The sequence below is a fragment of the Danio rerio genome, chromosome 23, assembly GCF_049306965.1.
Source record: "Danio rerio strain Tuebingen ecotype United States chromosome 23, GRCz12tu, whole genome shotgun sequence".
Taxonomy (NCBI): Eukaryota; Metazoa; Chordata; class Actinopteri; order Cypriniformes; family Danionidae; genus Danio; species Danio rerio.
Window position 1 is genome coordinate 20,082,933 of NC_133198.1, and position 20,756 is coordinate 20,103,688.

At 35.5% G+C, this 20,756-nt stretch overlaps 1 protein-coding gene across 4 annotated transcripts in view; it reads left to right on the forward strand.

Annotated features, from left to right (window-relative positions):
• Window positions 1-20,756, forward strand: part of nol4lb (nucleolar protein 4-like b) — a 205,843-nt gene that overhangs the window by 36,431 nt on the left and 148,656 nt on the right. For all 4 annotated transcript variants that reach the window (XM_073938731.1, XM_073938732.1, XM_073938733.1 and 1 more), the window contains 2 exons: window positions 5,137-5,292; window positions 14,553-14,664. In XM_073938731.1, the coding sequence (XP_073794832.1) occupies window positions 5,137-5,292; window positions 14,553-14,664 (268 nt within the window). The remainder of the gene's footprint in view (window positions 1-5,136; window positions 5,293-14,552; window positions 14,665-20,756) is intronic.

Sequence of the window (20,756 nt, forward strand, 5' to 3'; positions counted from 1 at the left end):
ACGTCGCCCGGAGTAATTTGTTAATTAATTAATTAATTCATTCATTCATTTTCCTTCGACTTAGTTCCTTTATTCATCAGGGGTCGCCACAGTGGAATGAACTGCCAACCTATCCAGCATATATTTTACACAGCGGATGCCCTTCCAGCTGCAACCCAGTACTGGGAAACACCGATACACACTCATTCAGACTCAAAGATACATACATACGCTACGCCCAATTAGTTTACCCAATTCACTTATAGCGCATGTCTTTGCACTGTGGGGGAAACTGGAGTGCACGCCTGGAGGAAACCCACGGCAATACGGGGAGAGTATCAAATCTCAACAAAGAAATGCTAACTGAACCAGCCGGGATTCGAATCAGCAACCTTCTTGCTGTGAGGCGACAGTGCTAACCACTAAGTCACCATGTTGCCTAATTCTAATATGTTTCCTTTTATATTCAATGGAGGATCTGATTTACGGCAGTTTAATGAAATGTATTCCCATAATTCAGACCAGTGGTGTGGGCTGTTGGGAAAAATTTAGATAGGCAACAGGATGATTTAAGTGGAATAAAGGGCTTTATACAGTATTTATATATTAACACTTTCAGCATTTAAAAACCAACAGCAATTTTTTTTTATAAAATTGTACAAATATCTGAGCATATAAACATATAAAAAAGGAGCAGATTCTCTGCATTTAGCCAGCAGGTCACAAGATGTTAATATTAGGTTAGATTTAGACCGTTATGTCAGGTGATCAAAATTTAATGTCTAGCCAGCATCTAAGGGTAATGTTATTTTGACATCTAATAGCAACGCCAAATGACATTGATATTTGGTTGATTTTAGTTTTTGTTGAAAAATGACCAAAATCAAACGTCCAGCCAACATCTTAAACCGTCACATTGCTGTCAAATACTGACATTTATTTATCAGGTATGGCAACCTAAGTCCAACATCTGATAGATGTCACAGTGGTAACGTCCACACAACATCAGATGTAACTTCATTAGACGTTGATTATTGGTTGATTTTAGGTTGGACTTGGACATGCTGATGTCGGCCTGCTGTTGGGTGTTGACGTCAACCGATTTTCATTTCCAAACAAAATGCTACATCCCCACGATGTTGGGGTAATTCTGATGTCATGTCATGTAATGTCATGATGTCATGATGTCAGCCAGATTTTTTTTATTTATTAATTAATTAATCAATTATTTTTATTATTGGGATACCACAGTTATGGCAAGGTGGCAAATGGCAACACACAGATATATCAACAGTATCTCAGTTTTGCGTTATGTGAATGTAAATGTAAATAGTCCATGTAAATAGTGAAGCGAGCTCAACTGGCTTGTAATAAGACCCAAACTCACCCACTCTCATTAAGAGAGTAGGGAAAAACCTTTTTGACAACTTGTGGGGCGCCTTACCAACCATGTTATTTCCATTGTTAAACTAGCAGTAGTGTATTGAGACATGTCCTTCTGTAAGTGCAGCTTACGCCATTAAAACAGGGTCCTCTGTTTACAGTCCACACTAACACAAATACAAACATTACCAGATTAATCCACTGTAGAGAAGGTCTAAAAGATTTATTTTGCGAAAGCATCTCACTGTAGATGATACACCATAACATTGAGGATAAAAATACATTTTTCATATAATAATTTATGATGAATAAATGTGATACACCTTTGCGTTCATGATCAAAATCCCTGTATGAGGTGTCTGGGGGGTCTGAGCAGAGACCATGTTGGAGGTGAAGAACTGAGGCTGCAGTAGTGGGTGATGAAAGGAAAGGAAGCTACAGATGCTGGGTTGAGTTTCCTACTTGCTAGTCCAACTTCGCCTTGATGCTGTGTGTCACATGACCCTTCTGCCCTGCACATCTACCCAAGGGGCCAGCAGTGGTTACCACGGTAATGAGGTTGTCCCTCCGGTGGGATCTGGATCCCCAAACTACCATTTACTGTTCAGCAGACCTGATGCTGTACAGACAAATAAAAAAAGATCAGTATGTGTGAAATATGCCCCTCATTATTTTTTAAAGCATGGAGTTTCATAGTTTTACATGAAAGCACCATGCTGTGACCATAAATACTGTATATATCATGGACAATGTATTTGTGATGATTATTCTTGCTTTAAGTCTGGTCTCTCCATTGCTGCTCCTCATATGGGACAAGAGAGGGTCTCCCCAGAATTGCTCTTTCAGCATTTAAAAGTCCCGCTGAGAGCCAGAGCCTTTGTAGTTCTCGGTTCTTTCTCCATTGTTTTGATTTTAGACAGCCTTCTAAATTCAAATGAGTTATTCTGCGCATTATGTATTCTGTATTATTTATATTTAATTATTCCTCATTTTCTTTGTTTAAGAGGACAGTTTCTCTTTGCTTGGGCTTTCTGTGTAAATAAAAATCTAAAGTTGCTATGAAATGGAGGTATGACAGATCGTTTCATCCTCATTCTCAGTGACATAAACCAAGAGGCAGTTCGAAATTCAAGCTTGCAGTCTATTTTCAGAAAGTGAAGGGGTTTTTAGAGAGGATACTAATTGGAATCAGTGTTGTGACAAAATCAGGTTCTTCCTTGAAATCATGTCTGCATCAATTATCAGTTAATAATGACACAAAGAAAGCACATGGCAATTATCTTAATGTAAAATATGTATATTTAACTTATATGTATCACAGTTCACTGACTAATGGCTAAAAATAGAAAGTGAATTACATTTTTTCTGTGATTAAAATATTTGGTGTTTAACATAATTAGATTTCTGTTATATTTATATGTACTGTAAAAGTATCAGTTTATTAACAGCTGCCTATTGCTTCAAGGGTTTTTTCTGTTTACTGTTTTCTGTCATTATATTTTCTGTGATGATGAAAATGCAGTTCAACACTTTAATAAAACCTTTAGCAGTGTTGGGGGTAACGCATTACAAGTTACTCGAGTCATGTAATAATATTAGTTTTCTAAGTAACAAGTAAATTAACACATTTCCAAAAAAAAAAAAAAAAGTAATAATATTTGAGTTACTTTTTTGAAAATGTAATGTGAGTTAGAGCTGGGATAAATATCGTTATTATATCGAATCGCAATAAAATGTATCTCAATAACAATGATATGTTAACTTTTTTTAACCTCCTTTTCCCCCAATGTATCTTATTTTCTATTTTTATATGCTACGTCTCTGTCTACCCCTGAAATGAGTGATGGTCGAAGGGGTCCAATTTCGCCGCATGTAACAGTGTTGTGACAAATAAAGGTTTTTCTTCATATTAGAAATGGAAATAGGCTGAAAATATGTTGTTGTTTAACAGACCCTCTATTTTTGTGGTTTCAGTCAATGTTGGCGTACTCTTTTAAATCTGAAAGCATTAACAACTTATATCGAAATATATATCGTTATCATTCAATATGGAACAAAAATGATCAAGATTGCATTTTTGCTATATCGCCCAGCTCTAATGCAAGTTACTTTTTAGTTTAATTGATTCGCCTTTTAAAAAATAAATTAAAATTAAAGTAGTCACATTGGATTACGCAGTCAATGAGACAATGTGTTCATTATTTTGAACGCATTTAAGAAAAGATAAAGGGGATTGTTTCAATGTACAGTGGTTTTACTTGAGACAAGGAAGTTCTGAAATAACATTATGCTAAAATATTATTTTTTGTGGTTTTTTTTAAGGTAATTTTAGGTGTAGGTTATACAGTGCATTGTTAAATACAGAGCCCCTTCCATTAAGTTCTGAAAGAGATCAAGCCTTAGACAGGTAATAAACAGTGACGCAAAAGGAACTCAAAAGTAACGTATTGCATGACTTACTGTAAAACAAGTAGACAACTAACTACTTTTTGGGGAGTAACTCAATGTTGTAATGAATTACTTTATAAAGTAGCTTTCCTCAACACTGATCTTTAGTAATTTAAAACAATAAAGTACTGGCAGCTCAGTACCCTGCACAGTATATCATTAAAAAATGAGTTAAAGTGTCCATAAAAGTCACTTTGTTAAACTTTTCAACATCAAAAATGCCCTGCACAGAAATCAAGGTTCAATTGCCCTTTTTCTTCACATATGACCGGATGCAGGCATTTGAATCTTTTTGTCTCATTCACTTCCATTGATTTTTAGATGGTAAAATAGCTTGTTGTGCTGCTTTACTTTGCAAACTGACATTTTCCTATTATATTATACTAATTTTGGCAACTAATTTGGTTGTTTGTTCAAGTCCCGGTCGAGTTTGCATGTTCTCCCTGTGTTTGCATGGGTTTCGTCCGGGTGCTTCGATTTCCCCCACAGTCCAAAGACATGCTTTAAGTGAATTGAATAAACTAAATTGGATATAGTGTATGGGTGTTTCCCAGTGCTGGGTTGTTACTTTAAGGGCATCCACTGCGTAAAGCATATGATAAAAATGTTGGTGGTTCATTCCGCTGTGGTGATCCCTCATAAAAAAGGGCCTAAGCCGAAGGAAAATGAATGAATGAATTTTTCAAATTTGTATGTACAGTAATGAACTCACTTGTTTGTAGAGCAAGTAGTTTTTGTTTATTATTTCTAGTCATTTATTAATCTGGGGTCGCCACAGCGGAATGAACCGCCAACTTATCCAGCATATGTTTTGTGCAGCGGCTGCCCTTCCAGCTGCAACCTATCCATAGGAAACATCCATACACACTCAAACACTGTATACAGACAATTTAGCTTACCCAATTCACCTAAAGCGTATGTCTTTGGACCTGTGGGGGAAACTGGAGCACCCTGGAGGAAACCCACGTCAACGTGGGGACTCCACACAGAAATGCCAACTGACCCAGCTGGGGCTCAAACCAGTGACCTTCTTGCTGTGAGGCAATAGTGCTACCCACTGCGCCACCGTGACTCCCATTAAACCCAATTGTGTGTAAAACAGACATAAATGGTCATTATGGTTCAAACTATAATCGTCACAGCATGGTTTTGTCAAATTTGTGATCAGGGGTTAATAGTGTACCCATTATAAATAATCTGAGATAAAACAACCCAGCTTTTTTAGTGTATGTTTCAGAAATCCTGCCGTGATAATTGTTGTTGTGTCGATGTAAAAGCATAACAGTCAAATCATTATAAGTAAATATCCTGTGTCTGTACTTCCAGTGTGTGGATGGGGTCCTGGGACCGGACGGCTCCTCTCTGAAAAGGGTGGCAGTGGTGGAGGACTTCTATGACATCATCTATGCCATGCATGTGGAGATCAGCAGTGACCCGGCCAAAGCCCCCAAACACGCCGGACAGAAGAAAACCTACAAAGCGGTGGGTAAAGCGAGGGGCTTCTTTCCCTGATAAAACATGGAAGTGTGTTTTTTGGCCTCATGCAGTTTAGATTTAATACCCCGTGTGGCTCTTTCTGCCCGCCTGTACATGTGTGTCAGGGAAAGTGTCCCGTACTCTGTCAGGCTGATTTATTTCCCCTGTGGTTGTTCTGAAGAGCAGCGAGGGGCTCGTGGTGTGAGCTGCTCTCCTGCTGTGTGTGTTGTCCTGGTATGATTTGTAGCAGAGATTCGCTGGCCTCTGTGAGTTTTGGGTGAATCAGTCAGAATATGCTTTATTAGACAATAAAGAGAAGCTGGAGGCAGTGCTATGTGGGAACCTCATTTCTTTGCGGCTTTGTTTTTTTGTAACTTTTTTTTCTGCATTCGTATTCTAAATGTTTTTTACATGTCTTTCTTTCTTTCTTTCTTTCTTTCTTTCCTTCTTTCTTTTCACTCTTAATGTCTTTGTGCATTTTTTTGTATTCCACAGTACATTCATTTTCCTTTGGTTAGTCTTTTATTTATCAGAGGTCACCACAGAGGAATGAATTGCCAACTTTTTGTATTCCACATTTCCTTTTTTATATATTTTTTGTCTTTTTGAATTGTGTGAATGGTTTTCTATTTTGTTTCTGCAAATGTTTTGTTCACTTGGTTTCTTTTATTTATTGCATGTTTTGTGAATTTATTAAACTTTCTGCTTTTCTTTTGGCATTTTGCTTTTTCCTTTTTTTTCTGGATTCTCAATACAGTTTTCTTCGGCCACAGCCATATCAACCTGCAGCCCAAGACCGATTACTCACTGAAGCTAAGCAGGGCTGAGCCTGGTTAGTATCTGGATGGGAGACCACTAGGGAACACTAGGTTGCTGTTGGAAGTGGTGTTAGTGAGGCCAGCAGGGGGCGCTCAACCTGTGGTCTGTGTGAGTCCTAATGCCCCGGTAAAAGTGAAGGGGACACTAAACTGTCAGCGGGCGCCGTCTTTCGGATGAGACGTTAAACCGAGGTCCTGACTCTCTGTGGTCATTAAAAATCCCATGGCACTTCTCGTGAAAGTGCAGGGGTGTTACCCCTGTGTCCTGGCCAAAGTCCCTCTATCGGCCCTCACGATCATAGTCTCCATCACCAAATATCATATCATCTCCTTCCACCAAATTGGCTCTATCACTGTCTCTCCACTCCATCAATAGCTGGTGTGTGGTGAGCGCACTGGCGCCGTTGTCCTGTGGCTGCCGTCGCATCATCCAAGTGGATGCTGCACACTGGTGGTGGTGTGAAGAGACCCCCCCCCCCTCATGATGGTGAAGCGCTTTGGGTGTATGGCCATACACAATAAATGCGCCATATAAATACACATTACATTAAATTTTACATTACATTACATTCTTTTCTTTTCAGCATTTATATATTTTCTTTCTTTCTGCATTTCTTTCTTTCTGCATTTCTTTCTGCATTTCTGCATTTCTTTCTAGACCATTTCAGTGTGGTCATGCCATTGGTCCATGAACATTTCCAGCTTCTTGTCAAACTATTTCACTGTAATGAGGCAATTTAATCATATCTTCATGTTAAAGCAGCCACCATAACATTATTTATTAATATGTGTCTCATTTTGGATACTTGAAAGCTATAGAAATTAAACATGCAAAACAGGGAATACATTAGGACCATTGTTATCGTTTACCTTCCTCAAAATGGTCTATAAATATCTTTATGAATTTCTTTATGTATTGTTGAAGTCAGAATTATTTGCCTCTCTTTGATTTTTTTTTCTTTTTTAAATATTTGCCAAATGATGTTTAACAGAGCAAAGAAATGTTCACAGTAAGTCTGAGAATATTTTTTTCTTCTGGAGAAAGTCTTATTTGTTTTATTTCAGCTAGAATAAAAGCAGTTTTTAAATTTTTAAAAGCCATTTTAAGCTCAGTATTATTAGCCCCTTTAAGCTATTTAACCTGCCTAGTTAACCTAATTAACCTAGTAAAATGTCACTTTAAGCTGTATAGAAGTGTCTTGAAAAATTTCTAGTCTAATATTATTTACTGTCATCATGGCAAAGATAAAATAATTCAGTTATTAGAAATGAGTTAATAAAACTATTATGTTTAGAAATGTGTTGAAAAAATCTTCTCTCCGTTAAACAGAAATTGTATAAGATGTATTTTATTTCAGCATTTTACTTTATATTTGTGCATTTTCCATTTTTTGGTATTTCTTTGACTTTATTTTTGCATTTCTAAATTCATGTTGTAAAGTATTTTATAAACCCTTTATTACTACTTTTATTTACTCTTCCTACTGTATTTCAATTTATTTTTTTCATTATATTTTTATTTTATATAGTTTTTATATTTTCATTTGTTATGCTTTTTTGCATGATTTCTTTTCTCTTTATTTTTGCCTATTTTCTTCTCCTGTTCTGCACTTCTTTTTTTCTTTCTTTTCTTCATTCATTCATTTATTTTCCTTCTGCTTAGTCCCTTTGTTCATCAGGGGTGACCACAGTGGAATGAACCGCTAACTTATCTAGCATATGTTTTACACAACGGATGCTTTCCAGCTGCAACCCAGTACTGGGAAACATCCATACACACACTCATTCACACTCATACACTACGGCCAATTTAGTTCATAAGATTCACCTATTGCGCATGTCTTTGGACTGTGGGGGAAACCAGAGCACCCGGAGAAAACCAACGGCAACACTCAAACTGGGCTCGAACCAGCAACCGTCTTGCTGTGAGGCGATCATGCTAACCACTGAGCCACCACTTCCCCCCTTTTCTTTTCTTTTTTTCTGTCAGCATTCATTTGCAGAAGAGACGAGCTGTAGGTCAGACGTATACAAAGTTGCTGTGAGCATCTTCAGTGCTGTCAGGAAAATTGAGTGTTATAAGCCACTCACTCTCACCTGCCGTTTATGCACATCTCCAGTGCTGCTGCCCTCTTTTGGACACTAACAAAAGTGCATTCAGTTTTTTTGTCACAAATATTACCAATAAATAATAAGTTTGTTTTTTGGTTGTTTCATAAATCATTTATGTTATATGCGATGACATGCAGATATTGTGCTCTCCATGCTAGTGTTGTCAATCGAAGCAATATTTTGATAGAATAACTACAGTATCCTGAAACTATACAAAATCTCTCTTCTACAGTAATGACACCTGCTGCACTCTTTTATTTCTTAAAGGGACAGAAACCTGCTGCCATCATTACTATGAAATGAAATCACTGTGAGGTCTACTGGAAGAACACTGGCTTAATGTGTATAATTATTGTAATGCATCTGGTTGTTTTATTTGATTTAATTTGCTTATGTGCATACTACTGACAGCTTGGTTGTCTTTAGTTGTTAGGCTAGTACACAGGTGTCAAACTCAGTTCCAAAAGGTCCGCAGCTCTGCACAGTTTAGTTCCAACCCTAATTAAACACACCTTATCAAACTAATTGAGTCCTTCAGGCTTGTTTGAAACCTAGAGGTAAGTGTGTTGGAGCAGGGTTGGAACTAATTTGTGCAGGGCTTCGGCCCTCCAGGAATTGAGTTTGACACCCGTGGGCTAGTACAACCCCAAATCAGAATATGTTGGCACTGTATGGGAAACGCAAATAAAAAAAGAAAGTAGGGATTTCTAAACTAATGTTGACTTGTATTTCATTGCAGACAATAGACAAACATTATTTAATGTGTTTCTTAAGATTTGTATTGATTAAACATGTTGAAAATTGGAATGTATGTTTATTTTGGAAAAAATAATAATAATGAGGAACACATACATGTTTGTTGCAAAGTAAAAGTTAATTTAATAATTTTAATAATAAATTTGTGATATTTATTATAGTTTTATGTGGCATTATTTATTTAAATTTTACATGATTTAAAGCAAAGCACTAAAACAAAACTACTATTTTATTTTTTTTTTAAATTTAATTTATTTTATTTTATTATTTTATTTTGGTTTATTTTATTTTATTTTATTTGGCTTATTTTATTTTGTTTTTTATTTTATTTTTATTTATTTGAATTTATTTTGGTTTATTTTATTTTGGTTTATTTTATTTTATTTGGTTTATTTTATTTTGTTTTTTTATTTTATTTCATTTTAGTTTATTTAATTTATTTTATTTTATTTTCATTTTATTTTACTTTTATTTATCTTTTGTTTTTATTTTATTTTATTCTGGTTTATTTTATTTCATTCGTTTTTTTATTTTATTTTATTATTTTTTATTTTATTTTATTTTGGTTTATTTATTTATTTTTTGGTTTATTTTGTTTTTTATTTATTTTATGTTATTTTATTTTTCGTTTTATTTTTCATTTTATTTTATTTAATTTTTTATTTAATTTTATTTAATTTAATTTAATTTTATTTTATTTTATTTTAGCTAGTGAAAATTTAGACATGGAAAATAATTTAACTAACTGGACCCATAACAAATTTAATAAAGTAAATTAACTCCGAAAAATTAGGAGAAATGAAGATGTGCCTAAATATTGTAAATTTAAGTAATGCTGTTGTATTATTTCTTTATATCTTTAGGTTAGAAAATGCTATTGAGTATCATTATTAATATTTAAGATTTTATTTAAAAAAAAATATTATTTTTATGTTTTCATAGGCCAGTGAAAATTTTGCAGGGCAAATAAAAATCCAAACAACTATTCTACATGAACCAGTAGTAATTTAAATATTTTAATTTAAGATTTTAAATGAAGACATGCGCAAATACTGTAAACTGAGTTAATGCTGTCTTAATATTTCACTTTGGTTTTAAAAACACTATTGAGTAACAATATTTGATCTATGACATCGAAGTTTAAAACCCCAGACTCTTTATTGTTCTCTTGATTGTTTCTGACAGCTATTCTAGATTTGCAGGGAGGACAGCCATCTGGGTTTGTGTTCCTTCTCATAGGATCTCCTGCAGGAATCAGAGAGCTGGAAAGAAGAATGTGGAGTTTTTTCTTTTTCTGCCTCTTGTTTCAGAGCTGTGGTGGGGTTTGTGTGTTTAGTTCTGCTTCTGCCTTTCGTAATACACACACACATACATGTTATACCCTCCAGCTGTGGTTGCTCGGCCGCTCATGCTTGTTTGTTAGAGCCTCATGGGAGATTGGAGAGGCACGAGGGACGCTCAGTGTGGGGGTGTGCTTTATTTCTTTGTCCACTTTAATGGCAGAAAGGTGGAAGACGGAGAAACTGAACACACACACACAGAGACAACTGGGTAAAATGATACATATAGAGAGTGTGCATATAAGGGAAAATTATACACTAAGAATATGTCATTTGTTTTCTACACGTCGAGAGCCGATGTTGAATAAATGGCTTAAAAGCTGTGTTTGAGTGTGGAACAGGATTCGTTGTGATTTATAGTTGTTAATCATGTGCAAATTACAAATGATGCACTGTGTAATAATGAATTACATTGTTTGGCTGATAGAGTGTTTGTGTGAAAGAATGTAAGACCATGCTGATCTTCTTTCAGTGTGTGTGTAAGGATTTATGTGCAATTATAACAAGGTCCAAGGAGTTTTATGGAAACTTACAAGTGTTACTTAAGGATAATTGTGTATTTGGTATATGATAAGTGCTAGAACAGGGGTGTCCAAACTCGTTCCTGGAGGGCTGGTGTCCTGCAGATTTTAGCTCCAACTTACCTCAACACACCTGCAAGGATGTTTCTAGAAAGCCTAAAAGCTTGATTAGCTAGTCCAGGTGTGTCTGATTGGGGTTGAAACTAAACTTTGTTGGGTACCGGCCCTCCAGGGCCGAGTGTGAACACCCGTGTCCTAGATTAAACTGCTTGTTTGAATTTGAAAAGTAATTTTGGTGACGTATATAAATAATAGTTAACATTAACACCACTGTTTTGTCAATGGATAAACAGTATTACAGTACAGAACAGTAATACAGTATTAATGTGTTTTCTAAGGTGTTTTCTTTATAAAATCTATCTAAATATAAGCTAATTACACTCAAAAAAAAACATTTTAGTCGCAGCCAGCCAGCCTCAGCGCTTCAGGTGAACTGTTTTTCCATTATAAAATTGCCATGTTTAAGGTCTGATTTCTTGAAAAGTCTTCAATGCCTGTTTAGATATACGATATGAAGTGGGTCTCAGACCAGACAAGGACCACTGCTTTCAATTCCTTTTTTCCCCTGCCATGTCTTTAAAATATGACTATTTATTTTACCCCGGTATTTTCAATGGAGTTTCTGTGTTAGCCTGCTGATCCTGGCAGTGCTAGTGGTTACGTGGTTTTTCATCTCGTTTTATTCTTGAACAACTAAATGAATGCTAAAGTCTATTTAACTGAATGTATTGTAATTACGTTACAACATCGATGCTGCAAAAGCAACCTTATGAAATTGAAAATCACATTAAACATATAGCAGAGGTTTATTGTTGGCTTTAAAACTCTAGCTGTGCATAAAGCTGTGTGTAAGCTAGTCCTGGTTTTAGCTAAGTCCTGTTTGTGAAATCATGCATTGATTGATCAAGTTTATCTCATAATTAATAATTTTCTTTTTAGAACTGTGAAGTATTATCTTAAGTTTTATGTAAAAAAAAAACAAGTTGATAATTTCCTGCAAACTAAGAGATACAATCTGAAATTACTGAGAAGAAAACTGCGAAAGAAAAAAGAAAATGCAAGAGTTAAAGTCAGATTATCAAGATACAAACTCAGAATTACATGAAATAAAGATGGTTAAGAGGAAAATGTCAGTATTTAGATGTAACTGCATGAGAGTATTGTGAAATCTAAGAAAATATTCGTTTTTTGTAAAATTGCTTCTTTTGTTTTTTTTCATCATTAAATCTGGTAACAATGTAAGGAGAATGTGTACTTTTGTAATTAAGTCATTTGAAAAAAAAATCTCAGATAATAGCATTTAGGTGATTTACTTTTGCACATTTATTTGGCTTAGTCTCTGATTTATCAATGGTTGCCACAGCAGAATGAACCATTAACTACTCTGGCCTATGTTTTACACAGCCCTTACAGGCACAACCCAGAACTAGGGAACACCAGTATAATCTCATTCACAAACACACACACTACGTCCAGTTTAGTTCATCCAAATCACTTGTACCGCATGTCTTTGGACTAGAAACCCACGCAAACACAGCGAAAAAAGCCACCGTGCCACTGCACATTTATTTTAAAAATCTAATTATATCTCAGTAAATGAGATAAATAAATAAAGTTAAACTAGCCTAGATGATTGCTTGTGAAACATCATGTAAAATGAAGTCAACAAAAATTAGAAGATTTTCCTCTCAAACAAATTCCAAACACACAAGATCTGAAAATCACGATGCATCATATTAAAACAGATTTTTTTTATGTGCTTGTTTATTTCACAGGGACAATACAGTTGACATTGTTTTACAAAGATAACCAATGTTGCGTACATAGAGCATATAGCATAAAGCTAATTTGCAGCCCTCGTCCCTGGTTAGGTTTTACATTAAATAAAAAAAACGAAACAATCAAGAATAAAACACAATACAAAAAACATGCACAATATTTACAGAGCCACAAACATAAAATGCAAGTCAATTTGCATAAAGAGAAGTGTAAACGTGGCCAACCTGAAAGAATAATACTTAATGCTCACATTGCTGTAAAGATTTTAACAATTCTTTCAGTTTTACAGAAAAAAAAAACTGTTGAGTTCTGATAGTAACTTTAAATGAACAGGCATGGCATTCCATAGATGTGAACCTTTTACTGAAAAGGATGACTGACCCAGAGCGGTTCTGCATCTGCGGATTCTACAATTCCCACTTACTGTCCCTCTAGTCTGTGCCACATCACTGCTGAATTTATGTACAAACTCACAGACTACTTAAGGGGCAAGACCATGTATACACTTAAACATTATAGTATCTTTTAAGATATTATAATACTCAATGAAATCAAAAGCTTTTGGCTTTTATAATGTATGTGTTAGCTTTAGGGTTCTTTAAAAGCTAGTATTCTTCAAAATGAAAAAACATTTGAATCAATATAAATATGAATCAACAAATATGTACTTTTATCTCAATTTACACCTTCCTGAAGACATATATATTGGATTTCATAAAAAATTGTAGATTTTTATGATTATTGTTTACAATAGTGCACATATATAATTACTATCTATCATTCATTTATTCATTCATTTATTTTCTTGTCGGCTTAGTCCCTTTATTAATCCGGAGTCGCCACAGCAGAATGAACCGCTAACTTATCCAGCACATTTTTACGCAGCGGATGCCCTTCCAGCCGCAACCCATCTCTAGGAAACATCCACACACACATTCACACACACTTATACACTACAGCCTACCCAATTCACCTGTACCGCATGTCTTTGGACTGTGGGGGAAACCTAAGCGACCGGAGGAAACCCACGCGAACGCAGGGAGAACATGCAAACTCCACACAGAAACGCCAGCTGAGCCGAGGATCGAACCAGCGACCCAGTGACCTTCTTGCTGTGAGGCGACAGCACTACTTACTGCGGCACTGCTTCACCATAAATTACTATTATTATACAGTATAATAGAAAAAGCATAGAAGCTGGTTAATCAATTGTGAAACATTAAATCGATTCTCCTAAAATGAAAAGAATGAATAAATATACTGTACAAACAACCCATTAAATAAAAATAAATTGAAATAAGTATATGAATATACAATAATATAAAAATAATATAAGAAAGAAAATAAATGAACATATCTCTAATTTAAAAGAAAAAGAATAAATAAACATTTAAAAGTAAATTAAAATCATCCAGATATTAACATCTCCAAATATGAATATAATAAATAAATAAATGAACATTTATGCATTCATTTAAAAGGAATCAATGTCTACACATTTCAGGTTATTTCAAAAATGAAAAGTATAAATAAATCACATAAATGACTATAAAATTGCATGTAAAGCTAGATGATTACTCGTTCACATCTCTTGTACAAAAAGAAATCAAGTGAATGAATAAATAAACAAACACTCTTACTGATTTATGGCTTTCATTTCTTTTCATGTTTGGGTAACTGTTCTGCATTTTTTTTCATAATCACCCTTGTTCCATCTTTCTTATAAATTGCCACTGTCGCCTCTGATCAGAGAACAGTTTACCTTACAAATAGCACAAAAGCTTTGCCACTACAGAATCAGATTTCTTAAGCCCTCAGAGTTTGAATGTGTGAAACCAATGAGTGTTGAAGTGTTAATACTCTTTGTTTTTGTGTGTCAGATAGCGGAGACATATGCGTTTCTGCCCAGAGAAGCGGTGACCCGTTTCCTGATGAGCTGTGGTGAATGTCAGAAGAGGATGCACATCAGCCCCAGCGGAGCAGAGTTCAAAGGTAGCCCTCCAAAACCACACATACACATAACGCAGGGTTACATATTTAGTGAGTAATGCCACCAGATTGTAAAGTTTACTTATTTACATGACTACTGCTTTGATGTGGCTCCAAATTGCATGATGTCACAGCATTTAGTCATTGGAAATACGTTTCTCTGCTTGCAGTACATTGTTGTGAAACATGAAATACATTGCTCCTGATGCATGTCGTTGCACGTTTCAGATTAAAAATCCACTAGAGGGTGCTGTATACATTTTTGCAAATCTGAAATGTTTTTCTTAGGGTTTGTTTTGTTATACGTTTTAAATACACATTCTTCTTGTACAGTTCCACAAAAGGCGGGGCTTATCATACAGATCACCGCTATCTGATCTAAACCCTTCCCTAAACAAAGCCAATATTGTTTTTAAAAACAATTGAAAGAGAAATGTGCACTTCAACTACATAGTTTCACCTTGATTCTACTTTGTTTTTATCTTCTTTTGTGGAACCAGACTCACCAGGCTCAAATCTGAATACATAAACACAACATCATACAAAGTAAGCTATCAACAAAACTGACCTCATCAGAAAATTTGTCAGTTTGGAAATAGATAGTTGAGGCAAATTTATTCGGTAACAAACTGTAGTCATTTTTAGATAGTTTTGTTGGTTTTTATTTGGCTTTGTGCAAAGAACTACAGGAAAATATTATTATTCATTATTATTTCACAAGTGTCTGGAAAACTTGAATTCGATTGGTCAATCACAACATTCCAAGCTATGTTATTCCCCGATAATAACCACCGAACTAATAAAACAGGCTCATCCAGGTACTTCAAATCTTCGAATCTTGACTATCTATAAATACATTCATTCATTTATTTATTCATTTTCTTTTCGGCTTAGTCCCTTTATTAATCCGGGGTCGCCACATCGGAATGAACAGCCAACTTAGCCTATTTAGCCTGCCCAATTCACCTGTACCGCATGTCTTTGAACTGTGGGGGAAACCAGAGCACCCGGAGAAAACCCACGTGAATGCAGGAAGAACATGCAAACTCCACACAGAAACGGCAACTGACCCAGCCGAGGCTCGAACCAGTGACCGTCTTGCTATGAGGCGACAGCACTACCTAATATATATATATATATGCTTGCATGTTTGCTCTGCTGTTTTTAACTGTTTTTGGTGTCATCTTGTGACTCAATAACAACTAGGTTAGTGTATGCTCCAATCAGTCATTTTCATTTTTATCAGTTTTGCTTTAATTAAAGAACTATAAACTATTATGGCTCAGAATAATGTTTTGTTTAATTTTTAAGTAGCCATGTAAAAATCAGGATAAAGTACTGCACATTAAGGCTGTTGTTTTTGAAGAATGAAGCCTTTCAGTCTTATACAACAGCCCTTGGCTTTGCGTCAGGTGTTAACGAACCAGTGCTTATTCTGCGATAACGCCTTTATCCCTTACGCCGGTATTTCTCAACCACATTTCTGGAGGACCACCAACACTACATGTTTTGGATGTCTCCTTTGTCTGTCACACCCATTACAGGGCTTTTAACCTCTGCTAATGAGCTGATGATCTGAATCAGATGTGTTTGGCTAAGGAGACATAGCCTGTTTCTCAATATGTGTTCTTCAGTGATCTTGCATCCTCGTGTTCTCATGTAAAGTCATCATCAACTGCCAAAGTTCAGTTCCAAAACTCAAGACCGCAAGAACAGAGGACGTGTGAAAGTTCCCGCATGTGTTCTTGATATAGAGAATGCACCGATGCAGACTTAAGTGGAAAGCCCGCTCGAGAAGTCACAGAAGTGATTGCGGCCGAGTAAAGGAGATGGGAAGCGCAGCATTTAATTTAGATTTATTATTAAAGTTCAGAGATACAACTTATTTGTCTCAGGAGTTTATCTAAATGAGATGGTGAAAGTAAACATCTCCATGAGAATCTTAATAACGTAATAAACACATTAAGGGTGTTTATTTGCTGATATTTATATTAAAATCTGTTTTTATTTATTTTGTCATACTGTACAGTATTTATTTGTCATCTCAACAACATAGCAAGAATTAGATGCTTTGTTTCCAGTGAAGACTTAGAAAAACTTGTTCATGCTTTTATCAGCAGCAGGGTGGATTACTGTAACGGCCTCCTCATGGGCCTTCCCCAAAAAAAACAGTCAGACAGTTGCAGCTTATCCAGAACGCTGCGGCAAGGATTCTGACTAGAAGCAGAAAATCAGAGCACATCACATCTGTCCTCAGGTCTTTACACTGGCTCCCAGTCACATTCAGAATAGATTTTAAAGTATTATTACTGGTCTATAAATCGCTAAATGTCGGCTTTCAGCTACTACGCCTCTCGCTGCTGGAATCAGCTTCCCGAAATGATCAGATGTGCTCCAACATTAGACACATTCAAATCAAGACTGAAAACACATCTGTTTAGCTGTGCCTTTACTGAATGAGCACTGTGCTGCATCTGATAGATCACACTATTGCGTCTTTATTTTCTTTTTCATTCTCTTATAACCTGTTTTACCATGTTTTACTCAGTTTTTATCTTTTTGATTATTTTTATGTGTTTTTTATTTTCGTATACTTGTCTTTTTTTTATTCTTGTTTATGTAAAGCAATTTGAATTGCCACTGAGTATGAAATGTGCTATATAAAACAGCTTGATTTGACTATTGTGCAACATATATTTGTAAGGTTTTTATCCGTGGAATATATTGTGAAAAGGGGAAAAACAAGAAAACGTTGTATGAATGCTTTAATGTTTAAATCCGTTTCCATTATAAATGCGTGAAGGTCATGTGTCCATCAGGATGAACGCAGCATCTCATTTCTCACAGGACGCGTTCTCGGTTTCGCGGTCTCCCATATTCGTTCTTCTGAGGTAACTTGGCAGGATCAGTCTTCCCAAGAACACAAGTCTGTGAAAATGTGCAAAGCTGGTGGTCTTCCAGGAACGTGCTTGAGAAATGTCACCTTACGTAATACATCCCTGTAAAATTATTACTGTCCTGTAGCTTTAATTTTACTTAGAAACTGCAGTCAGATGTTTTTGCAGTTTCACAACAATGTAGGATGAAACAGGCATTTCCAGTGAGCCTGTATTGGTATTATGCCACTGTCTTCGGAAAGTAATGTCTAGAGTGATGAAATTATTTTTTTTTTGTCATCAACTATAGTGCTGAGGCAACCAAAGATATCTCAAACCATCAGGCTCATCATCACTCATCGCATTTAATGCCTTTAATACCTGTTTGGCATCCATATATCGTCTTCATTTATTCATAGTGACTGAAAATGTTTCCCTGTAAGCTCAGTTTGTCAAAGGCGCTGCCTAGCAACATAGAATGTTAAATATAAGCAGCACAAAAAAATGACAACATGAATATAAAAGCGTTATGCAGGTAGATTTGACCTGCTGACACTTATAGGTATTAATGGCCTCTTTTAATCAGATTTGAACTGAACAACATTTTGTTCACAGGGGTTGTAAATAACAAAGTTTTGTTAAAATGACTAGTTTTAGGCATGATTTACTGAAGAATGAAAACTCTGTCATCATTTACTCTCCATCCATTGTTTCCAAATCAGATTGAACACAATATAAGATAATTTGAAGAATGTTGGAAACCATTAGCTATTGACTTCCATAGTAGGAAAAAGCTGCAAGTCAATGGCTGTCTGATTCCAACATTCTTCAAACTAAATTCTATAGTGTTTAACAGAAAAAAAGCTCATGAAGGTTTGAGTATGGAATAATGGAGTAAATGGGGAGTAAATTTTCATTTTTGCATTACCTCTGCTGTTTCCAGAGAGTTGACAGGCTAGAATCAGTTCATCCTCTTAATTTTTATACATATTCATTTGCATAATGCTTCATCGGACACTTCATTGTCTTTGTTTAAAAAAAAACCCTCTCGTCCCTTTTGTCCCCTGCCCACCCTGTAACGAGTTCCCCCCCGTCACGCCAGCCTGAAGCTAATGAAACCCCTATGGCCACACACACGTGCACACACGCACGCTCACCCAACACCCTCTGATTAGACCGTCATCACTGGAGTGTCCCGCTTGCCTCCCTACACACTGCAATTAGCCCAATTACAGGCCTTTTAACAAAGAAAATGCCTCTGAAGCCAGACTGTTTCTACAGAGAGAGAGAGAGAGAGAGAGAGAGAGAGAGAGAGAGAGTTTGTGGGTGGAATCCACCAAGGGGAGGGATTTGATAGGGAGATTTTCAGTAGGACGGAGAATTAAATTGATGAAATTGGTCTTTTTTTCATAATTTCGGCTATAAGCTGTGAACCCAGTGTGTTTAAATGCAGCAATATAGGCTGTCTTTGTGCTTTTTCTTACTGTATTTCTTTTTTTTTCTTTATTTCTTTCTTTCTTTCTTTCTTTCTTTCTTTCTTTCTTTCTTTCTTTCTTTCTTTCTTTCTTTCTTTCTTTCTTTCTTTCTTTCTTTCTTTCTTACTGTATTTCGTTCTTTCGTTCTTTCCTTCTTTCTATCTGCATTTCTTTCTTTCTGCATCTCTTTCTTTCTGCATTTGTTTTTTTCTGTATCTCTCTTTCTTTCTGCATTTCTTTCTTTCTGCATCTCTCTTTCTTTCTGCATTTCTTTTCTTCTGCATTTTATTTTGCATTTCTTTCTGCTTTTCTTTCTTTGTTTCTTTATTTCTGGATTTTTTTCTACATTTTCCGATGCATTTATGCAATTCTTTATAATTTTTTTTATTTTTGCATTTCTTTCTTTATGCAGTTTTCATCCATTTCTTTCTTTTTATATCTTTTTTTAATGCATTTCTTTGGAAATATTTTTGCATTCTTTTTAAATTGATTTCTTTCAAAGTGTGTTTGCCTTTTTCATCGATTACACATTTTTACACTCTTTCTGTATTTCTTTGCATTTTCATTTCAGTTCTACATTTGTTATTTTCTCAATTTCATTCTGCATTTCTTTCTTTTATGACTTTAATTTCCATTAGCATTTATGTCTTTATGCATTTCTTTGTATTTGTTTTTATCTCCATTTCATTCTCTTTCTCTTTATCTGCATTTCTGCCTATTTTGTGCATTTTTGCTCATTCTGTACCTCAACTTTTTTGCTTTAGCATTTTAAATGCATTCTTAAGGCTTGTACACACTGAGATGCTTTTCGTTTCTGTTTGTGATCAGCGTTTTTTGAGATTTTTTCTGCATTTAAACCCAGATGATTTTCATAAGCATAGAGAACATGCAAAATCACCGCCTGACATTAGATGCCGCTTAATAAAATTCCAAGTGATGAAAGAAAGAAAAGTGAAATGAAACTCATCAAATTCTAATTGCCACTCTCAACTCCTACTGACATTATTGTAGTTGTGGTTATCATACAGCTCTTTGTGCTCAGACACCAATGAAAAAAGCAGCTCCACATGACTCAGTGCATCATCTTCTTCATTGAATGAAAGTGAAACTGGAATCGTGCCTCCAAGTGGTGTTTACTATTACTTCAGCAGCTACAGGCGTGTGAACAAAGGTGTTTATATGATTGGTGGAGAATTTTTTGACACGGCACATCAAAACAAAAAAAAACGAGCATGAGTATGAGCATGACTTTTATGTCTGGCGTTTTGCACGTTGGTGTGCACGATCACATTGGTGCCCTTTGATTAGTCACGAGGCTTTAAACGTAGATGAAAAAGGCTAGCAAAAAGCATCCCGGTGTGAACGGCACTTCATTCTGCATGCTTTTGCATTTTTCCTTCCTTCTTTCTTTGCTTTTCTTTTTATTATATTGTTTAATTATATTTTTTAATGTTGTTGCTAATTCTTTAAAATTATTTCCTCTTAGTATTTCTGAATATCACCTTTCTTTCTACATTTCTCTATGTTTCTGCATTGTTTACACCAGTACCTAAATGATCCATTGGAACTTTAAAGTGTACCGCACCAGTGACAGTATTTGTACCTTCATTCCTGACAGTGTTTAGTCAGAGATTCATTGGATGTCACTGAGCAGAAAATGGAACAGATCATTTGTCATTTTGGTGAAACTTCGATCCCAGTTAATCCAAACCCAGCAGTGCAGGTTACCAATCATAAGCTAGAG